Source organism: Pavona decussata, unplaced genomic scaffold, assembly GCF_977016875.1.
Source record: "Pavona decussata unplaced genomic scaffold, jaPavDecu1.1 SCAFFOLD_64, whole genome shotgun sequence".
Lineage (NCBI taxonomy): Eukaryota > Metazoa > Cnidaria > Anthozoa > Scleractinia > Agariciidae > Pavona > Pavona decussata.
The window spans coordinates 2849146-2874180 of NW_028145484.1; the positions used below are offsets into that span (position 1 = coordinate 2849146).

The 25035-nt window shown below is 39.7% G+C and overlaps 2 protein-coding genes and 1 non-coding gene across 3 annotated transcripts; 1 reads left to right on the forward strand and 2 right to left on the reverse strand.

Annotated features, from left to right (window-relative positions):
• The first annotated feature begins 374 nt into the window (after positions 1–374).
• Positions 375–20686, forward strand: LOC146478462 (2-oxoadipate dehydrogenase complex component E1-like). Its single transcript, XM_085112021.1, has 25 exons — positions 375–461; positions 1767–1981; positions 2213–2330; positions 3979–4052; positions 5199–5305; positions 6212–6319; positions 6743–6854; positions 7590–7687; positions 8502–8565; positions 8703–8878; positions 9420–9464; positions 9857–9972; positions 10640–10715; positions 11134–11222; positions 11878–12155; positions 13097–13279; positions 13966–14105; positions 14865–15021; positions 15870–15970; positions 16251–16352; positions 16599–16661; positions 17312–17494; positions 17973–18036; positions 18709–18794; positions 18926–20686. The coding sequence occupies exons 2-25, from the start codon at positions 1843–1845 to the stop codon at positions 19037–19039; spliced, it is 2793 nt and encodes a 930-aa protein (XP_084968147.1). The 5' UTR covers positions 375–461; positions 1767–1842; the 3' UTR covers positions 19040–20686.
• On the reverse strand, positions 19726–24341 carry LOC146478463 (uncharacterized). Its single transcript, XM_085112042.1, has 4 exons — positions 24228–24341; positions 22752–23285; positions 21958–22167; positions 19726–21220 (listed from the first exon to the last, which is right to left on the reverse strand). Exons 2-4 carry the CDS (start codon positions 23280–23282, stop codon positions 20816–20818), a joined length of 1146 nt encoding a protein of 381 aa, XP_084968168.1. The 5' UTR covers positions 23283–23285; positions 24228–24341; the 3' UTR covers positions 19726–20815.
• Positions 22566–22638, reverse strand: Trnaa-ggc (transfer RNA alanine (anticodon GGC)). Its single transcript has one exon. It is a non-coding gene; the product is annotated as a tRNA-Ala (tRNA).
• Positions 24342–25035: the final 694 nt, after the last annotated feature.

Below are 25035 nucleotides of genomic sequence, written 5' to 3' on the forward strand. Positions count from 1 at the left end.
AGAGATACTGCTGTCGGCTCTATTTTTCTCTCTTTTTAAGCAATTTTGATATTAAGGCTGGCAAGTCGTCCGAAGACATCGTAGGGAAAGAAGCGTTTCATTCATGTCCCTTGTCATGTCCTTGACAAATTGTCGATGGGTATTGTGTACTATTCAACGCGACATTTTATTTCTCCTTAATTTTGCCAAAAATTAAAATAGTAAATACTTTGAAGCCTGAATTGAAATATACCAGGAGTCATAATCAGGGATATATACTCGTCACTACCAGTGTCGCGCTGAGTTTGTCACGGATTCACCGGTAGACCCAGGGGGTGTACTTGGGGGTGGATAGTGGGTGGAGCCATAGACTAGGAATGAGCCGGCGATCATTGATTGTCAGCTCGAAATGCTGTAGTAAAATTATTAGAAACTCGGCGGTCACTAATTGGCGCCGGTCTGTGTTCTTTTGCATGTTTTACGTAAGTATAAATTTCTTATTTTACTTCCTGATTACATAGTTTAAGTGTATGCGTAGTGTTACACCTCCAAAGTTTATTGATGGCATCTAGAAGATCATCTGGAAGAACTGCAAGAAATTGTGTCCGGTCCGGATGAACGTTCGATTGCGACACATGTGTAGTACATGTGATGTAAACTTACGGTCCATCATTGAAATTCCTGTCTTTCTGAAGCTGGTGCATTGTACTGTTTTTTTAAAAAAATATTCTCCTTTGAATTGGGTGCCCAGTTCGAATAGAGACCGACGAATCCGCGAGTTTTAGGTGGACGAGTTGAATTGGATTTGGGTTGAGTCACTTGGTTGCGTTATAAATTAGAATTCTTCGAGGGGACTTTAGTTTAAGCTTATTTCAAATTCCACTTCCCCTGTTATGAACTTTTACGTTTATGTAAATAGATTACAGATACTATAGATCAAGCACCCGTCTTGACTAACTTGAGCAATCATTTTTAGTTCGTCATAGAATTAAAATACATTACGAATACACTTTTCAAAACCTGGAAATAATCACTTGCCTCACATAATTGCCCACTCTTTTGGTCTTGACCAGAAAAAATTATAATAATTCTACTCAAGGAAATACGGGTTATCAGACAAACTAAAACTGATGAAAAGTATTATGTAATTCTGTCTAGAATTAAAAGATACAGGTCTCTTTTATTTATTCAAGTTCCAGACAGATGGTTTGTCTGGGGAAGCAATTCATGTATTGCTTACTTTAGTAATTATTACGAGTTTTAATAAGTTAGTGTATCTGAATGATTGAATGGTTCAGTAGTTGGGATACAGATAAAAAATGTTGTTTCTGATAATTGGTGGGAGGGGAGGATGCAGTACCAGAGTGACTATCAGTAGAGGAGTGAGTGTGACAAAAGGTGACAAGTAACTTTATACATGAGAATGATGTAAGTGACACACTAGGCATACTCTGAAAAAAATCTGAGTGCTCCTTTCAGGAGTCGAACCTAAGACCTTCCAATTACTAGTTCGGATGCTCTACCACTGAGCTATAGGAGACTAGTGGGAGCTAAGGCCAGTTTCCCGTAGCTCAGTGGTAGAGCATCCAAACTAGTAATTGGAAGGTCTATGGTTAGACTCCTGATAGGAGCATTCTGATTTTTTTTTTCCGAGTATGCCTGTGTCACTCATTGAATAATACACTGATCATTCTCATTCATTCACCATGCTTAAAATATCCCATCACATCCATTCTTTAACTTTATACATATTCTTAATCTCTTAAATATCCATGTTTTAACTGCAGATTCAGAGCCCTTCCTTTTTGTAATGCATCTGTAGAAGTACAAAACATCATTTAGCAGCAGTCATCTCTGTTCAATATGTGGAGAGGTACTTCAGCATTGTCCCTGAGAAATTTATGTCAAGTTGTTCAAAGAAGTAATCGCAGTACAGTTAGATTATACCACGCACACAGCGGATGTTTTGGTTACAGACCTACACCACAAGTCACTCTTAAAGGTAAGCTACTTGACAGTTAGAACTCTAAGGTTGTTTGAAATGGTAATTGGTGCAAAAGAGTTGGTTGATTTCAATTTGTATTGTGCATCTTGCTGATTTTGATAAGTGTAGAAATCTGGATTCTTCTGGATTCAATTGTCATGATTCTCTCATGACAACTTTTTTCTTCACATGTTCATGGTCAAAGACAAGCCTTTAAACTTCTAAATGACATCACTCTTTTAACTATAGGTAGTGAAGAAGCACTACAGAACAGAATCAAGAATGCAGACATTTCTAGAATGGTGACTGCTTATAGAGAGCATGGTTACAAAAGTGCTGACATAGATCCACTAAATGCATTGAAAAGGTGAGCCAGCTCACTTCATTTTAATCCCTCCTTGAATGCTTGGGTTACAGAATACATCCATTATTTTTTCAAAACTATAGCCAAAGGCAGGGGTTACAAGAGGTATCTAGCATTGAAATTCAACGCTGGGTTTAATTACACAACTGTGAGAGTGGTACTGTGGAATCAATAAAAGTCCATTTATTTAGTACATGTGCATAAAATTTTACCACAAAGGAGGATGTGCTTTGTTGAACCCAGCAAGTTATATTAGAATAAACCCCAGGTGGTTGTGTGATAACATTAATTCAGAGCAATACAGCATGCATGAATCCAGGGGTATCAGCTGAGCCAATCCAACAAGTCAACACTGTTTTTCATGGTTATATAACAGCTTAATTCACTAAGGGTGAATTTGTTGTGTGACTTCAGAACCCAGTAAAAAGGAAGGAAAAAGAAATAGCTAAAAGTTGTTTTTGCTGTCATTGTCATGGGTGGAACGGTGTGCGACAAATGCAGACTGCAGACTTGCAGACTTGCAGACCTGCAGACCTGCAGACCTGCAGACTTGCAGACTTGCAGACCTGCAGACTTGCAGACTTGCAGACTTGCAGACTCAACATACTGGCCTTTCCCAATTCATTTTAAAAATAGTATTATGTAACCTCCGCCATTCCATATCATGCGCTGTCCGCTTGGTACGCTTTGATACTTGCCTACTTTCACGGTTGTCGTTCAGGAATTAAATTTGTTCGTGCGCCAGTTTTGAGAAAACGTTGTCAAACTATATAGCAAACAGCATAATAAGGGCTAAGTTCTGGAAAAAAATACAATTTTAGTGATTATTTTACATTCTAAAATATCAGGATCGGGTAAACGCTCCGACGAACGAGGCCTGTTAGATTGAATTTATCGGGGGCAAGAACGAATTAGCTGCACAGCGTTATTCAAAAGACATTAATAAGGCTTTTCCGATATTTTGATTGGTTATCGAGATATCCAAGTTCAAAGTTAGAATAGCAAACAAATATGTAGACGCGTTGCTCAGGTGGTCGCCATACCAAAGTTAGTTTGAATTTAAAACCCTGTGCGAGGTTTTAGCTCTTAAAATTTCGTAAGCAACAAATGCCTCCACAAGGGATTATATCACCTCGGTCGTACTAAATGCCGCGAGCTAGGGAATCAGCAACACTCCATGGAACCAACAACACTAGCACATAATTCTCGTTAAATTCCAAAGTCGCGAAAATCCGGAAGTATGCAGGTCGCGCAAGTCTTTACGGTTGTCCTCTGAAAGTAGCCAAGTAGCCTTAAAAGCGTACTAAGCGGACAGCACATGATGTGGAATGCCAGAGGTTACACAATATTATTTTTAAAAATGAATTTGGAAAGGCCAGTATCAATGAGTCTGCAAGTCTGCAAGTCTGCAGGTCTGCAAGTCTGCGAGTCTGCAAGTCTGCAGGTCAGCAAGTCTGCAGTTTGCATTTGTCGCACACCGTGGGTGGAAACCACATAGTCAAATAATATATTATTTGCTTGTCTAAGTTAACATCGCTAAAATGGAGATAATTTGCAGCAATTTGGATTTTGAGGCCAAATCATCACTTCTGCTGTGTTTTTTTTCCCACCATACCTACATTTAAAAAATGTTTTTGGTTCTTTCTTCCAGGGATACAGAAGAGCTTTCTTTAGAAAGGTTTGGTTTGGATGGTGTTGACCTTAACAAGATCTTTAAATTATCAGGTAACCTGTACATGTATTTTAATGGAGTGCATATACTGTACTTTACTTAGTTAATATCTAGAGCTAATTAAGGACGGTACCTACTAATACCGAAGTATTTTTGTGCGGCTTATGACTATGCGGGAAAAGCAGATCTTAGCAAGGCCTCTTGGAATTCAAAAAGAAAATTGGGGGTAACCACATATTTTTCAGAGATAATTAAGCAATAATATCTCTAAAAAGCGCCAAAATATGAAGGAATGTATGGGATTTTTTTCCTAAATTGAAGCTTAAATATCTCTGAAAAATGCATAACTACCCCCAATTTTCTTTTGAGATACCAAAAGCACTTGCTAAGTTCTGCTTTCTGCGTATAGTTTTAAACCGCGCAAAATTATCCCTGTATTAGTAGGCACCACCCATAGGAAACCCGAGTATCTCGAGATGCGCAGAACGTATGCGCAGTAACAATAGTAGGCACGGTCCTTAAGGCTTGTTTCTAACTAAGTGCTTATGAACACTAGGATTTAGGGCACTACAGAAAGGCCAAGAGGATACAAATAGCAGAAATGAGTTATCATGACTATATATTCAATTTCCTTACTTTGCTTTTGTCCTCTAAGCCTCGACATGAGGTTATTGAAAGGAGCCTATTGTAAATAATATTACGGTAACTTGTAAAGGACGAAGATGGAAAAAATACTGCCACTAAGTAGCACTGGGTACTTCTTGTAATTTCATTGGAGAGTCCAATTGCATTTCGTTTGCTGTGGGCATAGGAGGCATCACTGACTAGTGGTAAGGTTTCAGATAGGGCACACCATGGGGGAGGGGGGAGGGGGTCTATTGTACCATGGTTAGAATATGTTCCATACCTGCCAACCCCCGGAGTACAAAAATCTGGAGACATCTAGAAATCTTCAGGGGCAGCCAGCAGGAGGAAGTCTGTTTTATTTTTTACTCAGTATTCGATATTTATAGTGGACATAAAAAGCGGGAGATTTATGTACCAAAGTGGGAGAGCAGAAGACGAGGTAAAAAAGCGTAAGTCTCCCGCCAAAAGCGGGAGAGTTGGCATCACTGTGGTTCCACCCAGCAGATTCTTACTAGATATCTCACAAAGTAATGCTGTTGAATCTTCTTTTTTTTTTGTCTTTCATGTACCAGGTTTGTTGCATTGTAATGGCCAGGAAAAAGCCTCCCTTGCAGAGATTCTTAAACACTTACAAGATACCTACTGTAGGCAGTTATCTCTAGAAGTTCAGCATGTTGTGGTAATTGAGAAGTAAATTACTTACCATCAAATCACTGTACCATGACATTTCCCACAATTTACAGGGAAAAGACTGCTCTCTTGTACCCAGATTTAACCCTAGATATATGAAGGACTCGCTCGAACTTATAGGGGCTCTATCCTATGAAACACTGTCAGTTTTAATGAGCGTGGAGTTCCACAGCTGAAGCAGAGGAAACTGATACAGCGATTGAAAACAAAACACTACATTAAAGATTTTGAATTCAACGTAGTGTCCGCCTCAACTGTGTGGCATCTCGAACACAGTTTGAACACTTTTTGACATTTAAATAATTATTGTAAATATATATCAGGTTCTTTAAAGGTCAGCAGTTTTTTAACTTTTTTACTTATTATTACATTGTTATCATTACACACCACCCCACAAGCTTTTAGCTTTAAGACTCATCGTGTTGAAATAAAGGCTTACTACTGCTACTACTACAATTAAGGCAACACCATTATCGTACAACAATACTAGGTGTGTACATGTCCTTCCATGGAAGGTGTCCCTTTTGGGAGATTTCCTCTCACTGGTACCAGTAGTCCTGGTCTTGCAGTATAACATCACTCACAAAATCATTGATAACGATTTGCACTGGAATTCTCACAGTCTGATCCAAGCTTACCAGTTATCATTATTGTCCCTAATTGAGTGCCTTCTCTTATGGGAGGTATACCCTCTAGATACCTACAGTCAGATAATGACTTGTGTCTTCTCAAGGGAGGTTAAGTGATTGTTAAGTGATTGTTTACATGTATCTGATGTGTCCCACCTTCATGGAGATGTTTCGTATGGTAGCTACAGTAGATGGTGTTCCTTTAAGCAATCATTTAAAGTCAAATTAACTCAATTTAAGTGGTTATCTTTTCTTTTGTGTTTAAGGATGAGTCTGAGAGGCTTTGGTTGGCAGGATTAATTGAAGAGAGTGTCCATTGGACACTGGAAACAGACAGACAGACTCACTTGGCTAAACTGCTGTTAAGATCTCAGGTACAGGACTCAGCATACCAGGAAATCCTGTCATTAATGATTATTGCAGTGGTATAATATTAAACAGTTCTAGACTGCAAGCTGTGAGGTTATACACTGTAAGTTGTTACCTTACTTAAAAAGATACTGACATTGCAAGAGTGACTTGAGAATTAAGAATGATTTACTGATTTACCAGCATTGAGGATCATGCCATTGTTAGTACATGTAGTTTAGAATGATTCTCACATTCCTGGCTTCTCTCTCTTGGATGGAAAGATAATGTCAACAGTACCGCTCTCAGTCCATGTCGATGAGCAATGGATGCTCGAATGAGGGGTTCACATATTAACACCTGGCTGGACCTGAATTGATAATTTTAGATTATTATTGTACGGTGGTTTGTTGTCATTTTTAGCATGATTCAAATTCTTTTTCTATCAGGCATTTGACAACTTTCTTGGCAAGAAGTTCCCAACAGTGAAGCGATATGGTGCCGAAGGGGCAGAAAGCATGATGGCATTTTTTGATGAACTCTTCTTGCAGTCTTCATATTGTAAGCATAATTTTTGGTAAATGATGACTGCTCGTTAAAGTTTAACGAACTTAAAGGGCTATCGGTAAGTGCACAACTATCTTGTGTCAAATTTTAGGTCTTTTTTATTTTTTTTGCTCAAAAATGCCTATTTTTTGTTTGGCCTTCAATCTAGTCAGAGATCTTTGGTCTGAGTTTGTTTCAATGGTTGACGTAGCCTGTGAACAGGCTCCCATGTGGGGTTTAGGGCGAAAAGAAAAATTGATGAGCGGAGCAAGCCGAGTGAGGTCTCGGGGAGACCACGCTCGGCTCGCTCCGCTTGCCAATTTTTCTTTTCGCCCTAAACCCCACATAGGAGCCTGTTCACAGGCTATGGTTGACATGTCTTCTTAATTTTCTAGTAAAGCAAGGAAAAAAGTGGAAATTAAAACAGAATGATGCTTTGGAGCAAAAAAAAAAAAACAACAGCAACAACAACAACATGATGTTCTTTGATTTGAAGACCACATACAAAAATTCAGGCATTTTTGAGCAAAACAAAACATCAACCTAAAATTAAACCTAAGATGGATATGCACTCAGCCCTTAAATCAATTATGAAAAGTTATGTTAAGTCTTGAATTTTTTGTTTATTTGAGTGTCAGGGTAGATAGTCAGTGCTTCCCTGAGCAAGCAGTTCCCCTACTTTTTTTAGTGTTGGTAACACAAAACCTATATTGACTTTTTTTTAATTATTTTGTTTTCATCATTTAACAGGTGAAATTCAAGAGTTAGTTTTAGGTATGCCACATCGTGGACGTTTGAATCTCCTGTCTGGCCTTTTGAAATATCCAGCAACTCAGATGTTTAACAAGGTAGGGACTGATACATGAATTTTGCAGTTTGCTAATGCCTATTAACTGGGAATCAAACTTACATTCTTTGCCATACCAGTGGAAACAATCTTTAGTGTCACAGAAATCTTGGTTATCCGGACCCTGCTGTGTAGGTCTTTAACATGCATTTATAAACAAGTCATCGCTGGGATTAGATTGAATATCAACATGGAAAGTGCACTGTACAAGTGTTTATTATGACTATTATGACCATACAAGATGCCTGGATGGATAAGTTGGGTGTGAAAATACATGTAGCCAGCTTTGAATTGATTGCTTGTTTTCCTATTTGTGCCCTTTAGCACCGAGGCCAAACCATGGTCCTCAGGTACTAAAGAGTTCACTTAATTGAAAATTTAACCTTCCTAAGAATATGAGCCATTCCCAGAAAGCCAAAATTCAGAAAAGTAATCTTTTGAAGCTCAGTGATGTTGATTATTATTGTCATTATTATTACTATTATTATTAATTATTATTGTTATTATTATTATTATTATTATTATTACTATTATTATTATTATTATTATTATTATTATTATTATTATTATTATTATTACTATTATCATTATTATTATTATTATTATTATTGGCTCCCTGTAGTCCCATATAGTCTTACTCTAGGAAATCCTTTTTTTTTTTTGGGGGGGGGGGGGGTGGGTGGGGAGGAAACTTCCTAGGTAAAATGCTATTGGCTTTAACTTTCAACCCCCCCCCCCCCCCCTCCATGATCCTATGATGTGGTAATCAATTCAATGTTATAATTATTCATGAATATAACATTTTCATCATCTAGATGAAGGGTAACTCCGAACTTCCTCCTGGGGCACAAGGTATTGGAGATGTCATCTCACATCTGTGTAAGTTCATTTCATGAAAAATTGATTCCTTTTCATTTATTCATTTATCATTGTTGTTCATGAATATAAATTCATGAATTTTGTTGACATTTGTACTAATAATCATGCTTCTTTCTTGTATTGTTTTCCCATTACAGATAGTTCTGTGGATCTCAACTATGGCCGTGATTTACCTCTTCACATTTCCATGTTGCCAAACCCTTCCCACTTGGAAGCAGTCAATCCTGTTGTGACAGGGAAGGTCAGGGGTCGGCAGTTGACGCTGAAAGATGGTTGTTATAGTGATCTCCCGGACTGCCAATTAGGTGACAAGGTCAGTTTCCTATCATTAAGCACAGTCTACCTGTAGTCACCACTGTAAACCTCTTAAAGCTTTTTCCAAGAGGGGTTGTGGTGTGCATTATTCCCCGGTCAAGTAATTGTATATGGCTATAATGTAATTTAGGCAAAATTAACCCCAAAACAATCCCAGTCAGCGGTCTTCCCAAATCTCAGGACACTGCAGGGGTAGCTTGATAGTTCTAGAAGGGGCTCCCTGTGACTCATATACTGCATGTGCAGTTGTCTTACGTGCAGTGCTTATTAAAGTGTCGTAAATTTGCTTTTAGCATTGGTTTAGCTAACAGCAATAGCATTATCTGCTCTACTCCCACCCCCTGGTTTGGAAGGTATTAGGTAAGTATTCCACCAACTTGCTCAGTGGAACAGTGTCTGGTGATTGCCATTTGCAGGGTTGCCATGGATACCTCCTTGCCACCAGAATTCTGCCTTGCTCCACCACCTTTAAAGCACTTGTTCCCAAGCTCATATATTGCCAATGAGTTTTAAAAATGAAATTTTGCTTTCATGTTTAGGTTCTTAGTGTTATGGCACATGGCGATGCTGCATTTTCTGCTCAGGTATGAATGGTTCTTCATAATCACTTCAGAGTCAGTAGGACAAGGTAACAATCACAGTGTAGCTTTGTTCTGTTTACGCTGGTGGTTTTGTGGTGATGATGGTGATGATGATGATGATGATGATGATGATGATGATGGCAAAAATTGTCAGTAGTGTTCCAGATGATAAAGGTCCTGGTGATGATGATAATGATGGTAACGCTACAGATTGCACAATGGTGTTGTTGGTTATATTGGTGGTTACCGGTATGAAGCTTGTTATGGTAATGGTGACAATATTGATGATGATGATGAGGTTATCTAAAATTATTGGCTAAAATTAGCCAAGTGAGCCTATTGGGTCCTGGAATGACAAGGATAAATGACGGTGATCTTCATTCTGTATTTTGTAGGGTGTTGTAGCAGAGACACTTTGTCTAGCAAATTTGCCACATTTTAGTGTTGGTGGTACAATCCATCTGATTGTGAACAATCAGCTTGGTTTCACAACACCAGGGGAGAGAGGAAGGTAAAATTTATTGATCAGTGAAAGAGCTTACATTGATTGTCATGTCTTGGATTATAGTTGGAGACCCAGGGGCAGATAGTGGGGGGAAGGAAAAAGTCCATACTGGCAGTTGAAAAATTTGGTGAAGGAAGGTTGGCTTTGATCTTTCTTCCTGACTTTACTTTATTTGATTTTTTCCCCACCCATTTCGACTTTTTCCCCTCTCCCACTATCTGTCCCCGCCTTGGTCTTCAAGGATGGTCTTAGGTTACTCGAAGTTCTATGAAAAAAAGTATAAAATTGTTTTTAGAAATTTCCGCAAATTTTTTTGTAGTTTTTAGAAATTTTTTTTTTTGGGTTTAGAAAACTAGGAAAATTCACTTGAAATTTTGATAACACTTGAGAAAAAACTAAAGTTATAAGTTTCCTTATCTCCTTTAAAAATGTTATCTATTTTACCAAAAATCTTGAGGCCGTTTTGTAATAAAAAGAGTAGGGATAAACCATTCGAAATGAAAGACGTTTCTAGGCAGCATGTTATTAATTTGGCGCATAGAATTTATATTTGAAGACTTGGTTAAATTCTTGTAATACAAGGAAATGAAATCAAATATTAAGTAGAATGTTGTCAGCCCATCTTTTAATTTGCACGACTGTGTTGCTGAAACTTCACGACTCCATTTTGCAGGTCATCTCTGTATAGCAGTGATATTGGTAAAATTATTGGTTGTCCTGTGCTGCATGTCAATGGGGATAATCCTGAGGTGCGTTGGGCATGCTGTTTAATATGCTTCCTTGATTGTTTGTTTGTTTTTTCTCAGAAAATTGCATTAATTTCGAAATCGTTTTTTTTATAAATAATTTCTTTCAAGTCTGCTGTAAGATCATGAGAGCATTAGTCCGGGCACTTTACAATAAAAATGTGAAAAGATAGAAAACTGGCCAAAAAAATATAAAACAACCCCCTTTTCGAGGTTTTAGGCAACTGAGAATGCAGCTGGAACCTTTCTTGTGGACTATATCTTCTCGCCAGGATGATCTTTTTGTCTTTACCATCGTCATGTTCACTTTGAAAACAAACTTTACATCACATTACAAGCTTTTCTTTTCAAGCAACCGTCACTGGTAAAGTCACTCATGCCCAGTTTGTTGTTGATGTTGTCGTTGTTGTTGTGTTTGTAGGAAGTGGTTCGAGCGTGTCGACTTTCCTTGGAATACAGAATGAAATATAGAAAGGATATTATAGTAGATATGCTATGTTACAGACGATGGTAAGTGTAACATAGTATGCAGTACTGTAGCGGCTAACAGCTGCTGTTGTTTTCAGGGTTGGGGTATTTTTCTGTTATTTGGTGTGTCGGTTAAAAGAAGGATTGCAGGCCAATCACGTGAGACCTTACGAGAGCTGTGACATCGCCCATAGTATGGTGTGAATCACTGCAATTTGTGACTTGTTTAAGTAGTCGTTTTTCTCTTACTATTAAAAACGTAGACATCCACCGTCTTGCATTGGTAAAAAATTGTTAAACGTTTAAATCATAACTTTTGTTTTCAAATAGAAAAAAGATCCTCGCAGTTATTACGCAACTTAAGCAGTTGCGAAAAGAAAGCCTGAAAAAAATTCATGCTTGAATGGGATTCAAACCCATGACCTCTGCGATGCCGGTGCAGTGCTCTACCAACTGAGCTATCAAGCCAACTGGGAGCTGGTCATATTGTGAGTTCGTAATATACCCGTGAAGGATGAATAAATGAATGTAAATATATGAAACATATATTTTGAACTGCGGATGAAAGATCAAATAAAATTTTCGCCACTGCTTAAGTTGCGTACTAACTGCGAGGATCTTTCTTCTATTTGATCTTTCGTCCGCAGTTCAAAATATATGTTCCATATATTTACATTCATTCACTTTTGTTTTGTAGGGGCCACAACGAGATAGACGATCCTTCGTTCACTCAACCAATGATGTACCAAGTGATAGAAAACAGAGCGAGTGTACCGGACAAGTACTCAGATAGCCTGGTAACTAGGGGCGTGGTCACCCAGGATGAGTTAACAAAGGATACCGCTGACTACACTGCATTTCTCAATGATGAGTTAAAGGTGTCAGACAACACTACTCCACACATGACCCACCTGGAGGGACATTGGAAAGGGTTGGTGCAGGCGAGTGAAGATAAAATTACCACATGGGACACAGGTATATGCACAGGAACCCCGCGCTCATACTTTGCCGTGAAAATGATAACAGGGTACCCACACACACGCTCTGTGGTTAATTGTCAAGAAAAGAGGCCAAATAGATCAAGTGTTTCCCCAAAAAGTGAAATATCGCGGCTTATTATTGCAAATGTGCTTTCATTTAGTCGTTAGTGATGAAGTCACTTTCCACCCCAAAAAGAGTAGAACAGTTGTTGCTAACTCACATGTAATTTAGCTTTGCCTATGAAAACGTTTGAGATGACAAGTAAGCCTCGAGCTAAACTTTAATTATTAGCTTAGTATTTGTAATAAAGCGGTTTCCAATTGAGTGCCGTAAAACCAAATCCAAAGTTATTACTCTGGCCAATCGCAACAGATGTAAACAACACAACGAGCCAATTAGAATTCGCAGCAAATACATGTAACTGGCGGCAAGCGCGGGAAAACGCGTGTGGCGACGGAAAACATGACTGGTTTTGGTTTGGATTCCCATAAGTTCTCATTGGTTGAGAAAGTGGCGCGAGTTTTGTTAACCAATCACAGAGCGTGGTAATGTAAAACCAAACCAAACGCGAAATTACTTTCGACACTCAATTGAATACCGCTCTAACATATGAAAGTTGTAAACGTTCAGCTGAATTTCAATGACAGCGCCAAAGGCCCTTGAACTTGGTTATCCTAAACCTTCCCGTTCCCCTCGGACACAGCTATATATTTAGTTATTTGTTCCGGGCTCAGACATTATTTTCTCCAAAATTATTTTGTTTCTCTTTAGTGATTCCACTGCTACACAAAACGTCAACCTAACATAGCTTTTTCAAATTAAAACCGAAATGTTTGCACGTGATATTTCCAGTGCATACATGTTTGTACTTCTAACTTAATGAAGCAACTCAGCATGTGATGTTGTCTTTCCTATTCAAACATCTTTGCCCAAAGGTTTTCCTCTAGAAGGCTTGCTTTACGTTGGTGCCAAGTCTGTTGAGACGCCAGATTCATTTAACATTCACCCACATCTGAAGAAAACGCACGTGGAAGCCAGGCTGAAGAAACTCAAGAATGGGAATGGCATCGACTGGGCCACTGCGGAAGCCCTTGCTATTGGAAGTCTTCTGTATCAAGGTTAGTCATTGATAAATAAGGTTTGATTCACATGTCGCATCTTCCTTGATCCGAAAGATTGTTTTTTATGTAAAAATTGTAGTATGTTTCTATTATTGCACTTTTAGTATTCTTTAATTTTTTTGCTCTATTTAGTTGCACATTATACGCCAGTTAGTTGCATGTGGCAGTGACCAACTCGAAAGCCTAAGCTCCTTTGGTCACTGTGCACATTTTACTTTTCACATTTATGTAATTTAATGCTATCTTTATATTACTTTTCTTATATTTTGTAATTTCCTTTTGTTGTAAGCCATTGAAATAGTGCACAATAATAAAAAACCTTAAAAAACTTAAAAAAAAAAACCTGAACCAAAGCGTTATCGATCATTTTAGTCGAGTCAAATAAGTAGATAGACTTAACATGTTCCACAGTAACGGGTCGACCTTTAGTTCACCCACTTCGGTTGCCATCGCTCGGTGTTGTCTTGAGTATGAAACCAAGTTGCCAGCGCGGCAAAGTGATATGAGGAGGGTTTAGTTAGGTTTTGTTTCCACCGTAAGCAGTTTAGGCTCCATTACTTGCCGTTGTTAGGGAAACGAACCCCCGCTGCCTATAAGGGACTCTTCTTGGAGAGGAAGTCCCTCAGTCCCGGACCCGATTGAGGGGCGGAAATATAATCTATAATCTGCTGCTCGCTCCACAGGGTACCAAGTACGATTCAGTGGACAGGACGTTGGCAGAGGGACCTTCAGCCACAGGCATACCATGCTGGTGGATCAGTCCACAGATGAGATGTTCGTACCGTTGAATAACATCTCTGAACAACAGAAGGCTTTCCTTGAGGTCCGTGTGTTTAATGGCGCGTGCCTTACAGCGAGATAAACATAAATAACTAACCACCTTAGACTGGTTACCTCCGACCATGTTTCCTTGAGAAGTCTCCATTTGGCAAGATTTATATAATTGTTTCGCTTTTTTTATTGTCAAAGTCGCTTTTTTAAAAACTGGCGTTCCAGCTTAGAACAAGTGTAATGGTATCTTGTTCAACCTTAAGACGCGAACAAGTAAAAATTTGCCAAAAATACTTGTTAAAGAAAATTTGTTCTTCTACAACCAGCCTTGATCTAACAGAGCCAAGTGCAATGTAGAAGATGGTGAATATGCGGGCAAAGGTTTTCAAAATGCTTGGTCTGGATTGCTAAACAAGCAGTGTTAAAAACAATATTTTGCTCGCTGCGCTGTTTTTGGCACTCGAAAAAAAATGTTTATCTTCGCGCCGCCGTGTAATATCCTCTATGTAATGTTTAAAACGCGAGCAGCCGGTGTTGGTTATAGGCCCAATAAAACACGTGCTGCGAGTTTTTTGAACGGCTTCAAAAACATTCCTGGAAAAGCGTGTTTCAAGAGTGTTCGTAACAATGATGCTTTTGTGAACGTTGGAAATAAGCATACGAGAAAAACATTAAACACCAGATACTAATATGGAGGAGGTTTTATCGGGTTTTAAAACCACTGCACGTGATGTTTTATCGACCATTTGATAGGTCAATGGGCTTAATAATTATTAATGAGTTTTTGAAATCCTCTATCTATTCCTTATAGGTTGTAAACAGTCCTTTGTCAGAAGAAGCATGTCTTGGTTTTGAATATGGAATGAGTGTGGAGAACCCTAATCACTTGATCGTCTGGGAAGCGCAATTTGGAGACTTTTTCAATGGAGCGCAGATCATCCTCGACACGTTTATTTCAGGAGGAGAGGGTCAGTAACAACCTTCATGTATTTATCTCGTGGGTGGGGGGGGGGGGGGGTGAAGAGAAACCAGCAATAAGCTGTGATGGACGCGACGTGACAGATTCTATCGGGGAGTAACTGAAGCTGTGCCAAACACGAAAAAGACTAGTAACTATGAAGAGTGTAGCTCATTACGGTGGGAAACCGTTGCTGCAAACAACACTCATCCATTTGGATAACATTAATTATGTAGCTGCTTTCCAGCGTACTGATTTACCGTATTTTTTTAATGATTTACCCACATGGAATTAAGAGTAGACGTACTTGTTTAAGAATCTTCATTTTTTCTTTTGTCATTTTTAAAATTGTTTTCTTTTTAACGTTGTTTGTTCAGTGGAACCTCGATTTAACGAACCTCTATATAACCAAGTCCTCAGTATAGAGCGTTTTCATTCACGTGACTACAGGCCATATTGGTTTAACTGAAAAACAAAAGAAACCATTTGTAGAAAATAGAGTTCAATTCCCAGAGGTTAAGTTTGGGAAACCAAGATGGCCGTCATTTCTTTGTTTTGGGACACCAACATGGCCGTCGTCACGTCATGTGAAAACACTCTATAGCGAACGATATTCTCCAGCTCGACCTTTAAAATGTATGGAACAGAACCTCGATATAACGAACTAATCTCCCGACACCCTTGGCACGTAGTTAAATCGAGGTTCCACTGTATATATTATAAGTGGCGCGAGCGCACGCTGATTGGTTACTCAAACTCTGGATAATATGTCCTGTTTACAGTGTATCTCCCGACATTGTTCTGTTTATCAGTTTGTTCGGTGGATAATAATTGCGTCTTATAATTTGACTGTTGCAGCGAAGTGGCTTCTACAAAGTGGTTTGGTGATGTTGCTGCCTCACGGATATGACGGCGCGGGACCTGAACATTCTTCGTGCAGAATGGAAAGGTTTCTTCAGGTATGTATTTTGATTATTGAGGTAAATGTCGTGTCAGTTATTCGACCAAATAGCTGCCATCGCGCACAGAGGATTGTACATTGTTGATATCCTATGAGTTTAAAATGTTAAAGTTCCTTCTTTTGAAACTTTGATTAGTTTAACGTCGTCATATCTTTATCGTACAAGGGAATTGTTCTTGCTTAGTTAGCTGGTAGAGCGTTTCATTTACTTTGTAGTATCTGGAGTAGCTCTTTAGGAATATACACCAAGTGCAGTTACCTTTGTCTTGTTTTCAAAGATGACTGACAGCCAGGAAGATGAAGCAGATGGAGACAGTGTTAACATGTACATAGTGAACCCTACTACGCCTGCGCAGTACTTCCACTTGCTGCGACAACAGGTGAGAACATCAATTGAGGTGTGGGTTGGGCCTGGGGTGAGAAAACGATTAGAGGTGGGGGTGGAGTGGGATAGGGTTGAAACATTTAGGAGTGTTGCTACTCCCTCCCGGATGGGTAACAATTTGGACGGACTTGAAATGGGTGTCACAGTATTTACCATGACTTTTACTTCACCACTGCCTTTGAAAACATCAAATGTGGATTTCTGTTGCAACTTGTACCATTGTTTCTTTTCCTTCCTACAGATGGTACGCAACTTCCGTAAGCCACTTATTGTTGTTGGACCTAAACTTCTTCTAAGACTTCCGGTAAGTGAAAGTTACTGTCTGGTTTGCTGTAAAGTGGATTCCGAAATTACAATTGTAATTATTTTCATAGCTTTTTAAAACTCTGCTCAAGCAGTACGGCGGAGGAAAGGAGATAGCAAAGTCTTTTCATGTTACCAGCATGACCGCCGACTACTTACGTATTTTGACGTCGATCGCCGGCTCCAATTTCCGCCCTTTGCAGATTGTTTACTACATAACGAGATTAAGCTCGTAGTTGTTCGATGCGCAGCACTGTTTAAATTTGTTGGGTCTTTCCCCGGGAGATTATGAGACCGCTAATGTTGGCCATTTGGACCCATTTATAAACGATTTAAACAGTTTAGGTCACTTTTAGAGAAGTTTTAAACCCCGTTCGCAATAATCCCGATAAAATTAAAAACGCTCTTTTCTCCTCCGTGCAAACCAAAAGAGGAATGTTTGAAAGCGAAGACGTCTCAACGGTAATAAGTGCAAGCTCCACTGTGTATTTAGCGTTTCTGAGGGGGCGGGGGCGTTTTAGTGTGTACGGTAAAAACGATAGAAAACGATAGTGTAGACAGAAAACGTTTAATGCGTTTCCTGGACTAAAACGCCGTTTTGGTGTGGATAGGACCTGAGAACTCAACGTTCAGTTGTCTAACTCCTTCTAGGCTGCTGTATCGTCTCTTGAGGAAATGGGCCCAGAGACCCATTTTAGACCGGTGCTAGGAGATGACAGTGTTAATAGTGCCTCAGTGAGCCGCGTGGTGTTCTGCTCCGGTAAACATTACTATGCTCTCGCCAAGCAAAGAGAAGCGACCAATAGTATGGATACAGCCCTTGTAAGGCTTGAGGTAAGCGGCTTATTTGCACTGGTCTCAACTCTTTCCAATCTATTTTTTGGGGTGGTTCTAATTTGTGAGTCTGCGAATGAAATCCTCAAGTTCGACGAAAGCTCAAATGACGACTTAATCTCGTGGGTGGTTTGGGTACGAGGTTATTGACAACTGTTGAGCAGGGTTTTCCTGTAATTCTGTTTATTGCACGGTGTTAGAGGATGATATTTTTAAAGTGTGACCATACAAAATGAAAATGAACGATACTGAGCAGTGGTGCTTTTTATTCTTACTGAAATAGGAAGTGGTTCTTACTTTCGAGGCAGTAGTGGTTGAAATTCTTAAGTGTGCCCATTCAATTGAAAGCTTTTGGGCAGTACTTTCCTAATTTTTGTGATTTCTAAAATGCGCAAAAGTGATATTTTTGCGGAGATATCTTTTAATTAATGACGGAGGTGATTAAAAAAAATACTACTTTTTAATGTTTTTTCCTTAGTCCTTATGTCCGTTTCCTGTTGAAATGATTCGTCAAGAGATGAAAAAGTTTCCCGGAGCAAAAGGTAAGAGTTTTTTTCAACATACAGTTACTCCGAACTCAACCGAACATTTTTTATTCACCCTGAGAAATTCGGATTCAGAATGGTTTTGCGCAACTGTTGCAACGGTTCGTCTTTGTTTTTTCGATTACGCGGTTTGACACAAGTTGCATTTTTTCCCGTTGGCACCGGTTGCATGTTTTCCCGCGCTTGGCACCAGCTTCGTGTTTTCCCGCGCTTGGCATCAGTTCAATGTTTTCCCGCGCTTGGCAGCGGCTGCATGTTTTCCCGCGCGCGGCACTGGCTGCACGTTTTCGCACGTTTGGTAGCAGTTGCTCTTTTACCCGTTGCAAGTTTTCCTGCGCATTTCATGTTTGTATGTTTTACCATGTTTGAATGTTTGTCCACTTTTGGTACTTTTTCTATGTTTTTTCCGCCCTTAACACCGGTTATATGTTTTCCTGCTGTAGATTTTCCCCCGCTTGTCAAGGTTGAATGTTTCCCTTGGCATCGCAACCTTCGCATCGTTTGAAGTGTTCTCTCGCCTGCGTGTTGTACGTTGTATGCTTGTACGATTGTGTGTTATTTGCACGTAGCACCATTTTCTTGCTTTCCGTACGTTAGCATATTTGCCCGCCGTTGTTGATCACACTCTAGATCTACAATGTATACATTGTTATGTACTTTCCATTTTAGAATTTGTTTGGAGCCAAGAAGAACATAGGAATATGGGAGCCTGGAGTTTTGTGTCGCCGCGATTTGAGAACCTTCTTGGAATCAAGGTAAATGGCCTTATACATTTATTTATAAGAACCATCTTGCGATAATCACAATCGTTTCTTTCTTTCTTTCTTTCTTTCTTTATTTATTAACGATTATTTCTGTTTTTTTGTTTTTGTTTTTGTTTTTCCAGCTCAAATATGTTGGTCGCAAAGCACTAGCTGCACCCGCGGTGGGTATTTCGAAGCTACACGCACAGGAAGTCACTGAGATTTTGAGTGGCACATTTCCAAATAAGGCAACTTGACAGCCCAGAGTATAGCTAACAAGCACGTGATCAAGATGGACGCCTCTTCCCACATTTACAACTGTTTTCTCAGCTTTAAAGAGCGGAGATCTCTAAAACTGAAATGTCGTCAGTGGAGGAAGCAAATTCTTCAAGTTTTGCAGTCCTGAAAAGAAATCTACCGACCAAGTCATTGTAAAAAATCAAATAAGTAGGTAATAGTAATTTATTAACCAAGGTGCAATAAAAAAAGAGGTGTAAGTTGACATTGTTTTTTATCACGCGCTAAACAAAATTAAATGTGCTCAGATAATCGGAGCGGTTGTACTTCTCCTCGAATTCCTTAAAAACATCGAGAAATTTAAACTTTTCTAGTTTTGTATGAACAGAAGGATGTAGGGTAGGGCCCAGCTGTTCAAAGAACAGATAACTCTATTCAGTGGATGACTCGCGTATTATTAGTTGGAGTTCATAGAAACAACATAACTGCGGTGTATAGCTTTTTATATGTGTGTTATCTCTGTAAGTAGTTTTACTTTTGATTATTTTCTCGTGTAAACGAACTTTTTAATACCGGTATTTTTTTAATAACTCGATATCTTTTAAGGCTCACCACTGGTTGACACCAGCGCTGATCGGTTTACCAGATGATACAGAGCTTTATTTATGATCGTGATTAGGATGAGGGTTATGTTTTTTTTAAAATCCACTGGACAGCTATCTTTCCACTGTAAAGTTACCCGCTCTTTGATAACAGATAACAGGCCTTCACGAGTCTCCTGTAGCTCAGTGGTAGGGCATCCGAACTAGTAATCGGAAGGTCTTAGGTTCGACTCCTGATAGGAGAACTCGGATTTTCTTTTTTCCGAGTATGCCTGTGTCACTCACTGAAAAAAATATATCTATCATTTCTACCAACTTTCCAGATTTTAAGATTCACTGGCATTAGAGAAACTGAACTCGGAGATGGAAAACATGCCTGCTAATTACCACTACGGATTAAATAGCTAGGGTTAAATTATCGCTTTATACTCTGAAAACTCAGCTACCAAAATAAACCTCATTCAGAAATGGCTGCAATTGTTTTTCTCGACTCCTGAAGAATAATAATTTGTAAAACTATGTTGAGGTAGGCATGAGATTGCATTGAGTTCTTCTGTGGAGTTTTAGAGCCGCATTTTGATTTGGTACCGTGTTTTATAGTGACGATACAGTGACTTCCAAGAAACGATAGAGAGACTTGCAATTACGATGCCATGGTACCATGGCGATACAGTGAGTTACGGTGACGATATCTTAACGATACAGTGACGATACTGTAACGATCCCTCTCCTTGGTTCCGATATGAATTTGTGAGGTTTCCCATCGCGAAAGCCGAGACAGCCATTTCTGAAGAAGGTCTATTCCATTACTTAAAGTGAGTGATTGCGAGCGCTGTAGGAAGTTGGCAAGTTTGCGTACCAAAATCCTCGAGCCTGGAACAAGCTAGAAAAACGGTGTGGCAACTAGGAAAAATGTTTACTATAATCGCGAAATTTTGGGACAAAAAAAAAACTGAATGCGCTTCAGGCGCTTTAAATTAAACGTAATGTACGTTAATATTTATTGCAGGGATATATCGTAATATATTTTAAAATAAACAGTCCTGGAGTTGTTATCTAAGAAAACTCTTTGGTGTGAACTAAAAAAAGTGTTGGACATTGTCTGATAGGAATTGTTTTCAAGTAGAGTTAATCGAATTTTGATGATTCCGTTTTATGGTTTCCAACAACACCGCGAAACACCACCTTCCAAAGTTAACCGGTCAAAAAAACAAGCACTTTCCTGTCACCCATGAATCCAATCCGCCCATGCTGGGCGGCAAAATTATCAATCACCAACAAATCACCACGTTTCCACTTAAAACCAACCGCGCATGCCCATGACGTTTCCCGTATGTGCTGTAACACTTCCGGTTCAATTTCACTTCCGTCTCCATAATGAGTGTGGAAAGGGAATTTGTCGTCCGGGATTTCTGCCCCGATAAATGTTGGCTTGGCCTTGTGGTATGAATTATTGTGCGTCGCAACCTGATTGAACCAGACTTTCTCACCGCTTACTGGGTGTGACATGCAAACGGGTTTGCTCCGCCATAAGTAAAGGTTGCCACTTGAATCCCACCTGAAATTGGTGCCTTGTTGTTTTGCTTGCTCCTCTACGTCCTAGGAAGGTAAGAGCCCCGTATTAGTTATGCACACAGCCCGCTTGTATGTTCACACCAAGGTAAATTGTCGCGATGGGAATGCCTATGGCTTTGAAATGCTTCCTAGTCTCTGTTATAGTTTATTTGAATTATGTATTTGTTCGATTTGAGGGTTTGAAGAAAAAACATTTACGAGAGAAACTAGGCGCAGAGTATGTGATGGGAAGAGACGAGAGTGTAAACCCTAATTTCGTACCCCGATCTCAGTAGTCGGTTCGGGAATGTCGAAATGCGACCGTGGGAGATCTGGATACGAGATTATGTAAATCCTATATCGATTGCGGGGGGGGGGGGGGGGGTTTCTCTGCCGCAAAACTAACCAATCGACCAGAGGCAATGTTGCTTGCTTGCTTATAACACATTTACCATAAACCCAGACTACAAGACTGTGCTGAGACACGACACTCGTGTAAATCACGTTTCTGATAAGGAACCCTAGAAACATCGGAACAAGTACTTATCTAAAACACGCGAACTACAGGTGAAAAGTCGTACTTGTTCGTAATCTCGTACTCGTGTTCAAATCTATCAATGTCTCTAATTATTATTGAAGAATCAGCCATAAAAGACATTTCCTTTCTCCCTCCCCTTTAAGCAGCTTTATATCACGCAGGCTATAGCGCGCCGACAAGAAGCACGATGGGTTGACTAGACTGTTTCTAACACAGCGTTACGATTTTCAAGAGCGTACTCTACCTGTCTGTTCTCCGTCATAAAAGCCTCTCGCCAGGTTATGTAGTCATCCCGAGATGTACTCTCAGGCATGTATTGCTCATATCGGATTTGTTTGTCTTCTAGCTTCTGCAAAACATCAGGATCCAGTCTGGAAAGAACTTCGCTGCCTTTCAACATCGGTGTTTCACCACTACAACCATCAGCTGGCTCATTCGCACAGTAAAAAAATACCTACGAAAAGTGTAATATTTTACTTAAAAGTACTAGCGAGGAGAATCTATTTTGCGCCTTCTTCTTGGGTGGGAGCGGGGAGGGGGTGGGAGATAGTGAACTGAAACTGCGAATAAAAGCTAGGGAGCAAGAAGTCTACTGGAACGATGGAATGAAATATGAGTAAGTAGCAGACATTTCGAGGTGTTGGCGGGTGAAAAAAAAGGAAAAAGAGTTCGCATTATTTCTAAGGCATCAAGAGTTAGTTTTGTTTGTTTTAACTTTCGTAAGCCATTCACAGTGGCTAGAGGGAAGAAACGGCCAGACAATAACTACAGTGTCAAACAGAAGAAAGATCCTCGCAGTTACTACGCAACTAAAGCAGTTGCGAAAAGAAAGCTTGAAACTGAAAAAAATTCAGACTTGAACGGGATTCGAACCCATGGCCTCTGCGACGCCGGCGCAGTGCTCTACCAACTGAGCTATCAAGCCAACCGGAAGCTGGTCATATTGTGAGCCTGCAACACACCCGTGAAGGATGAATAAATACATGTAAATATATGAAACATATGTGTGTAACTAGGCCGACATCCGGCCTCACTTACTTTGGACGGAAAGTAGTAATTACTGTAAGCCATTTCGTTGTGCATTTCTATCGTATAAAGATCGGGTTCTTCACTGGCAGCATAAACCCGAGCATCTTTATCCAGTGGGAGACGAATCCCATTCCCCCCTTTGTATTCCATACTTTTGAATGGAATTGCCTTGGCAATGATGGAAAAATCTCCCGCGGTCTTGGCTGGTAGACCACGGAATAATATGACGGGATAAAGGGGGAGATTCTCTTCCACGAATTCCATACATTTTACAGTCAGTTCCGCGAGAGAAGACTGGTTCTTGTTTTTAACTCGCACACCGAGTGGAAATGAATCTCTTGGTTCTGCAAGGAACTCTGGGAAATCCGCACCCGAAGAGCCTGGAAGGAACTGCCTTCCTCTTAACCTTGACTTGAATTTCGTCACCAGTTCTTCTCTTGGCAGCCGTTCAAAAATGTTGGCTGAGGTCAGTGAAGACGAATGAGATCTTCTCAGACTCGATGAAAGTCTCCAAAATGTTCTTAACACACGGGTAGACATGGCCTGTAAAAATGAAATTAAAGACATGCTTTAACGTACAAAGCAGTCGATTCTCGTGTTTTTCGACCAACACACGAGCGGAGTCTGTCACTAGAATCACGGATGTCCGCCATAGTGGTGGAACTAGGACGTTTGATCGAGTTTTTTGTTGTTGCAACATTACTAAATCAAACTATACTGAAGTAACACAAATAGAATATTAATATTGAGAATGATACTCTGTGATTTCAAAATGGATGTAATTAAGTGGTAATTGAACTTCGTGTCGTGCAATTTTGGTCTGAAATCATACTTGTGATTTCAAATCAAACTTGCGCTGCGCGCTCGTTTGATTTTGAAATCACGCGTATGATTTCAGACCAAATTGCACTCCACTCAGCTCAATTACCAATATGAATTAGTTCGATTTACATGATTCACGCGCAGCTGAATTCGGGGTTAATAAAATTTGCATATTAATTTATAGAAGCATAATTTTAGAGTTTTACCGTAGAGCGTTGGTTGTTGGTGTCATTTTAGGTGATTGCTTACGGGAGGTTGCATGCCGGCTGTATAGACCTTCCTTGCGAAGTTCAAAGACCAATCCAGAGGTCCTGTATTCCACACGTTCACGCATAATCCGAAACGTATTAATCAGGTCACGAACTACTGACTCAGGGCCGTGAAAACCTGAAAGTATGTTACCCTATCACTAGCAACTTTATTAAACGTGGTTTTCTTAGCGGTCAACTGGCCGAATTTGTCTGCAAAAAGTATCTGAAAGGGACTAGACGTGGGGATTCGGAATTATCTTGTCCCTTTTTTTCTTATCAGCTATGATGACTATGATTTCACTCAGCTGCACTCAGAGATAATTTGAATTAACTCACAATAAAGTATTGCCTTAGTGACTTTTCTAATTGGATTTGTTCATTTATCTGTACATAATGAATTTGTTGTACGTACCTAATAACTTCTCCTGTCGTTTTCTTCGCTGTTGATACGATAATCTGCTATCCTTGAAAGCAGGCAAACGAGATAACAAAGCTTTGGCCTCCCTCGCAGACGCCCTTTTGGCTCCGTCGTCAGGAGACGGCATTCCGGAGAGGAAAGGTTGCGTGACGAGCCAACCTATGCCCCATTCACACCAAGGCTTAAACACGTTTAAAAGCTGTTTAGTTAAACACAGTTTAAAATTGTTTCCTTCATAAAAGCTGCTTTCAGATTTTAGTTGATTTTTGTTGAATTTAAGGCAACTAATCAAAGCTGTTGTGGACCTCTAAAAAGGAATATTGTATTTCACGGACTGGACTGGAGAGGACTGGATTTGTAAAACGCGTACGCGGACTTGTAAAACAAGTCCGCGTTCATTATAAATCCGCTTCTTACAAATCCAGTCCAGTCCACGAAATACAATGTGCCCTCTAAAAACGAATCCACGCTTACGGCGCTTCGCGCCTTTGTAAGAGAAAAAACGACTTTTTTGCTGTCTATTTCATTAATGAGACGAGCGTTTATTCGTACAAAAGCATGAGTAATAGGCCATTTTCACCAGTATGAGAGGATCCTTCAGTTTGTAAACCTCACTGGCATTACAAAACTTAGATAAGAAAGGAAAAAACGAAGAGGATTCTGGTAGTGGTAGTAAAAAAAAAACCAAAAAATCATCGTGTTTCACGATGACGTTATTTTACTACAACTACCAGAATCCTCTTCGTTTTTCCTTTCTTGTTTCAATTTTTATTTTTTAATCCCAGTACCTAGTTAGAACATA

What these genes read in the sequence shown, in the direction of transcription:
- LOC146478463 (XM_085112042.1), bottom strand. Translation starts at nt 23,282, where the DNA reads ATGTCTACCCGTGTGTTAAGAACATTTTGGAGACTTTCATCGAGTCTG. An exon ending in ATTACTACTTTCCGTCCAAA is followed by an intron (nt 22,168 to 22,751) that starts GTAAGTGAGGCC and finishes CACTTTTCGTAG; the next exon opens with GTATTTTTTTACTGTGCGAA. An exon ending in TTATGACGGAGAACAGACAG is followed by an intron (nt 21,221 to 21,957) that starts GTAGAGTACGCT and finishes TTACCTTCCTAG; the next exon opens with GACGTAGAGGAGCAAGCAAA.
- LOC146478462 (XM_085112021.1), top strand. Translation starts at nt 1,843, where the DNA reads ATGTGGAGAGGTACTTCAGCATTGTCCCTGAGAAATTTATGTCAAGTT. An exon ending in ACCACAAGTCACTCTTAAAG is followed by an intron (nt 1,982 to 2,212) that starts GTAAGCTACTTG and finishes TTTTAACTATAG; the next exon opens with GTAGTGAAGAAGCACTACAG. An exon ending in CTTCTTGCAGTCTTCATATT is followed by an intron (nt 6,855 to 7,589) that starts GTAAGCATAATT and finishes ATCATTTAACAG; the next exon opens with GTGAAATTCAAGAGTTAGTT.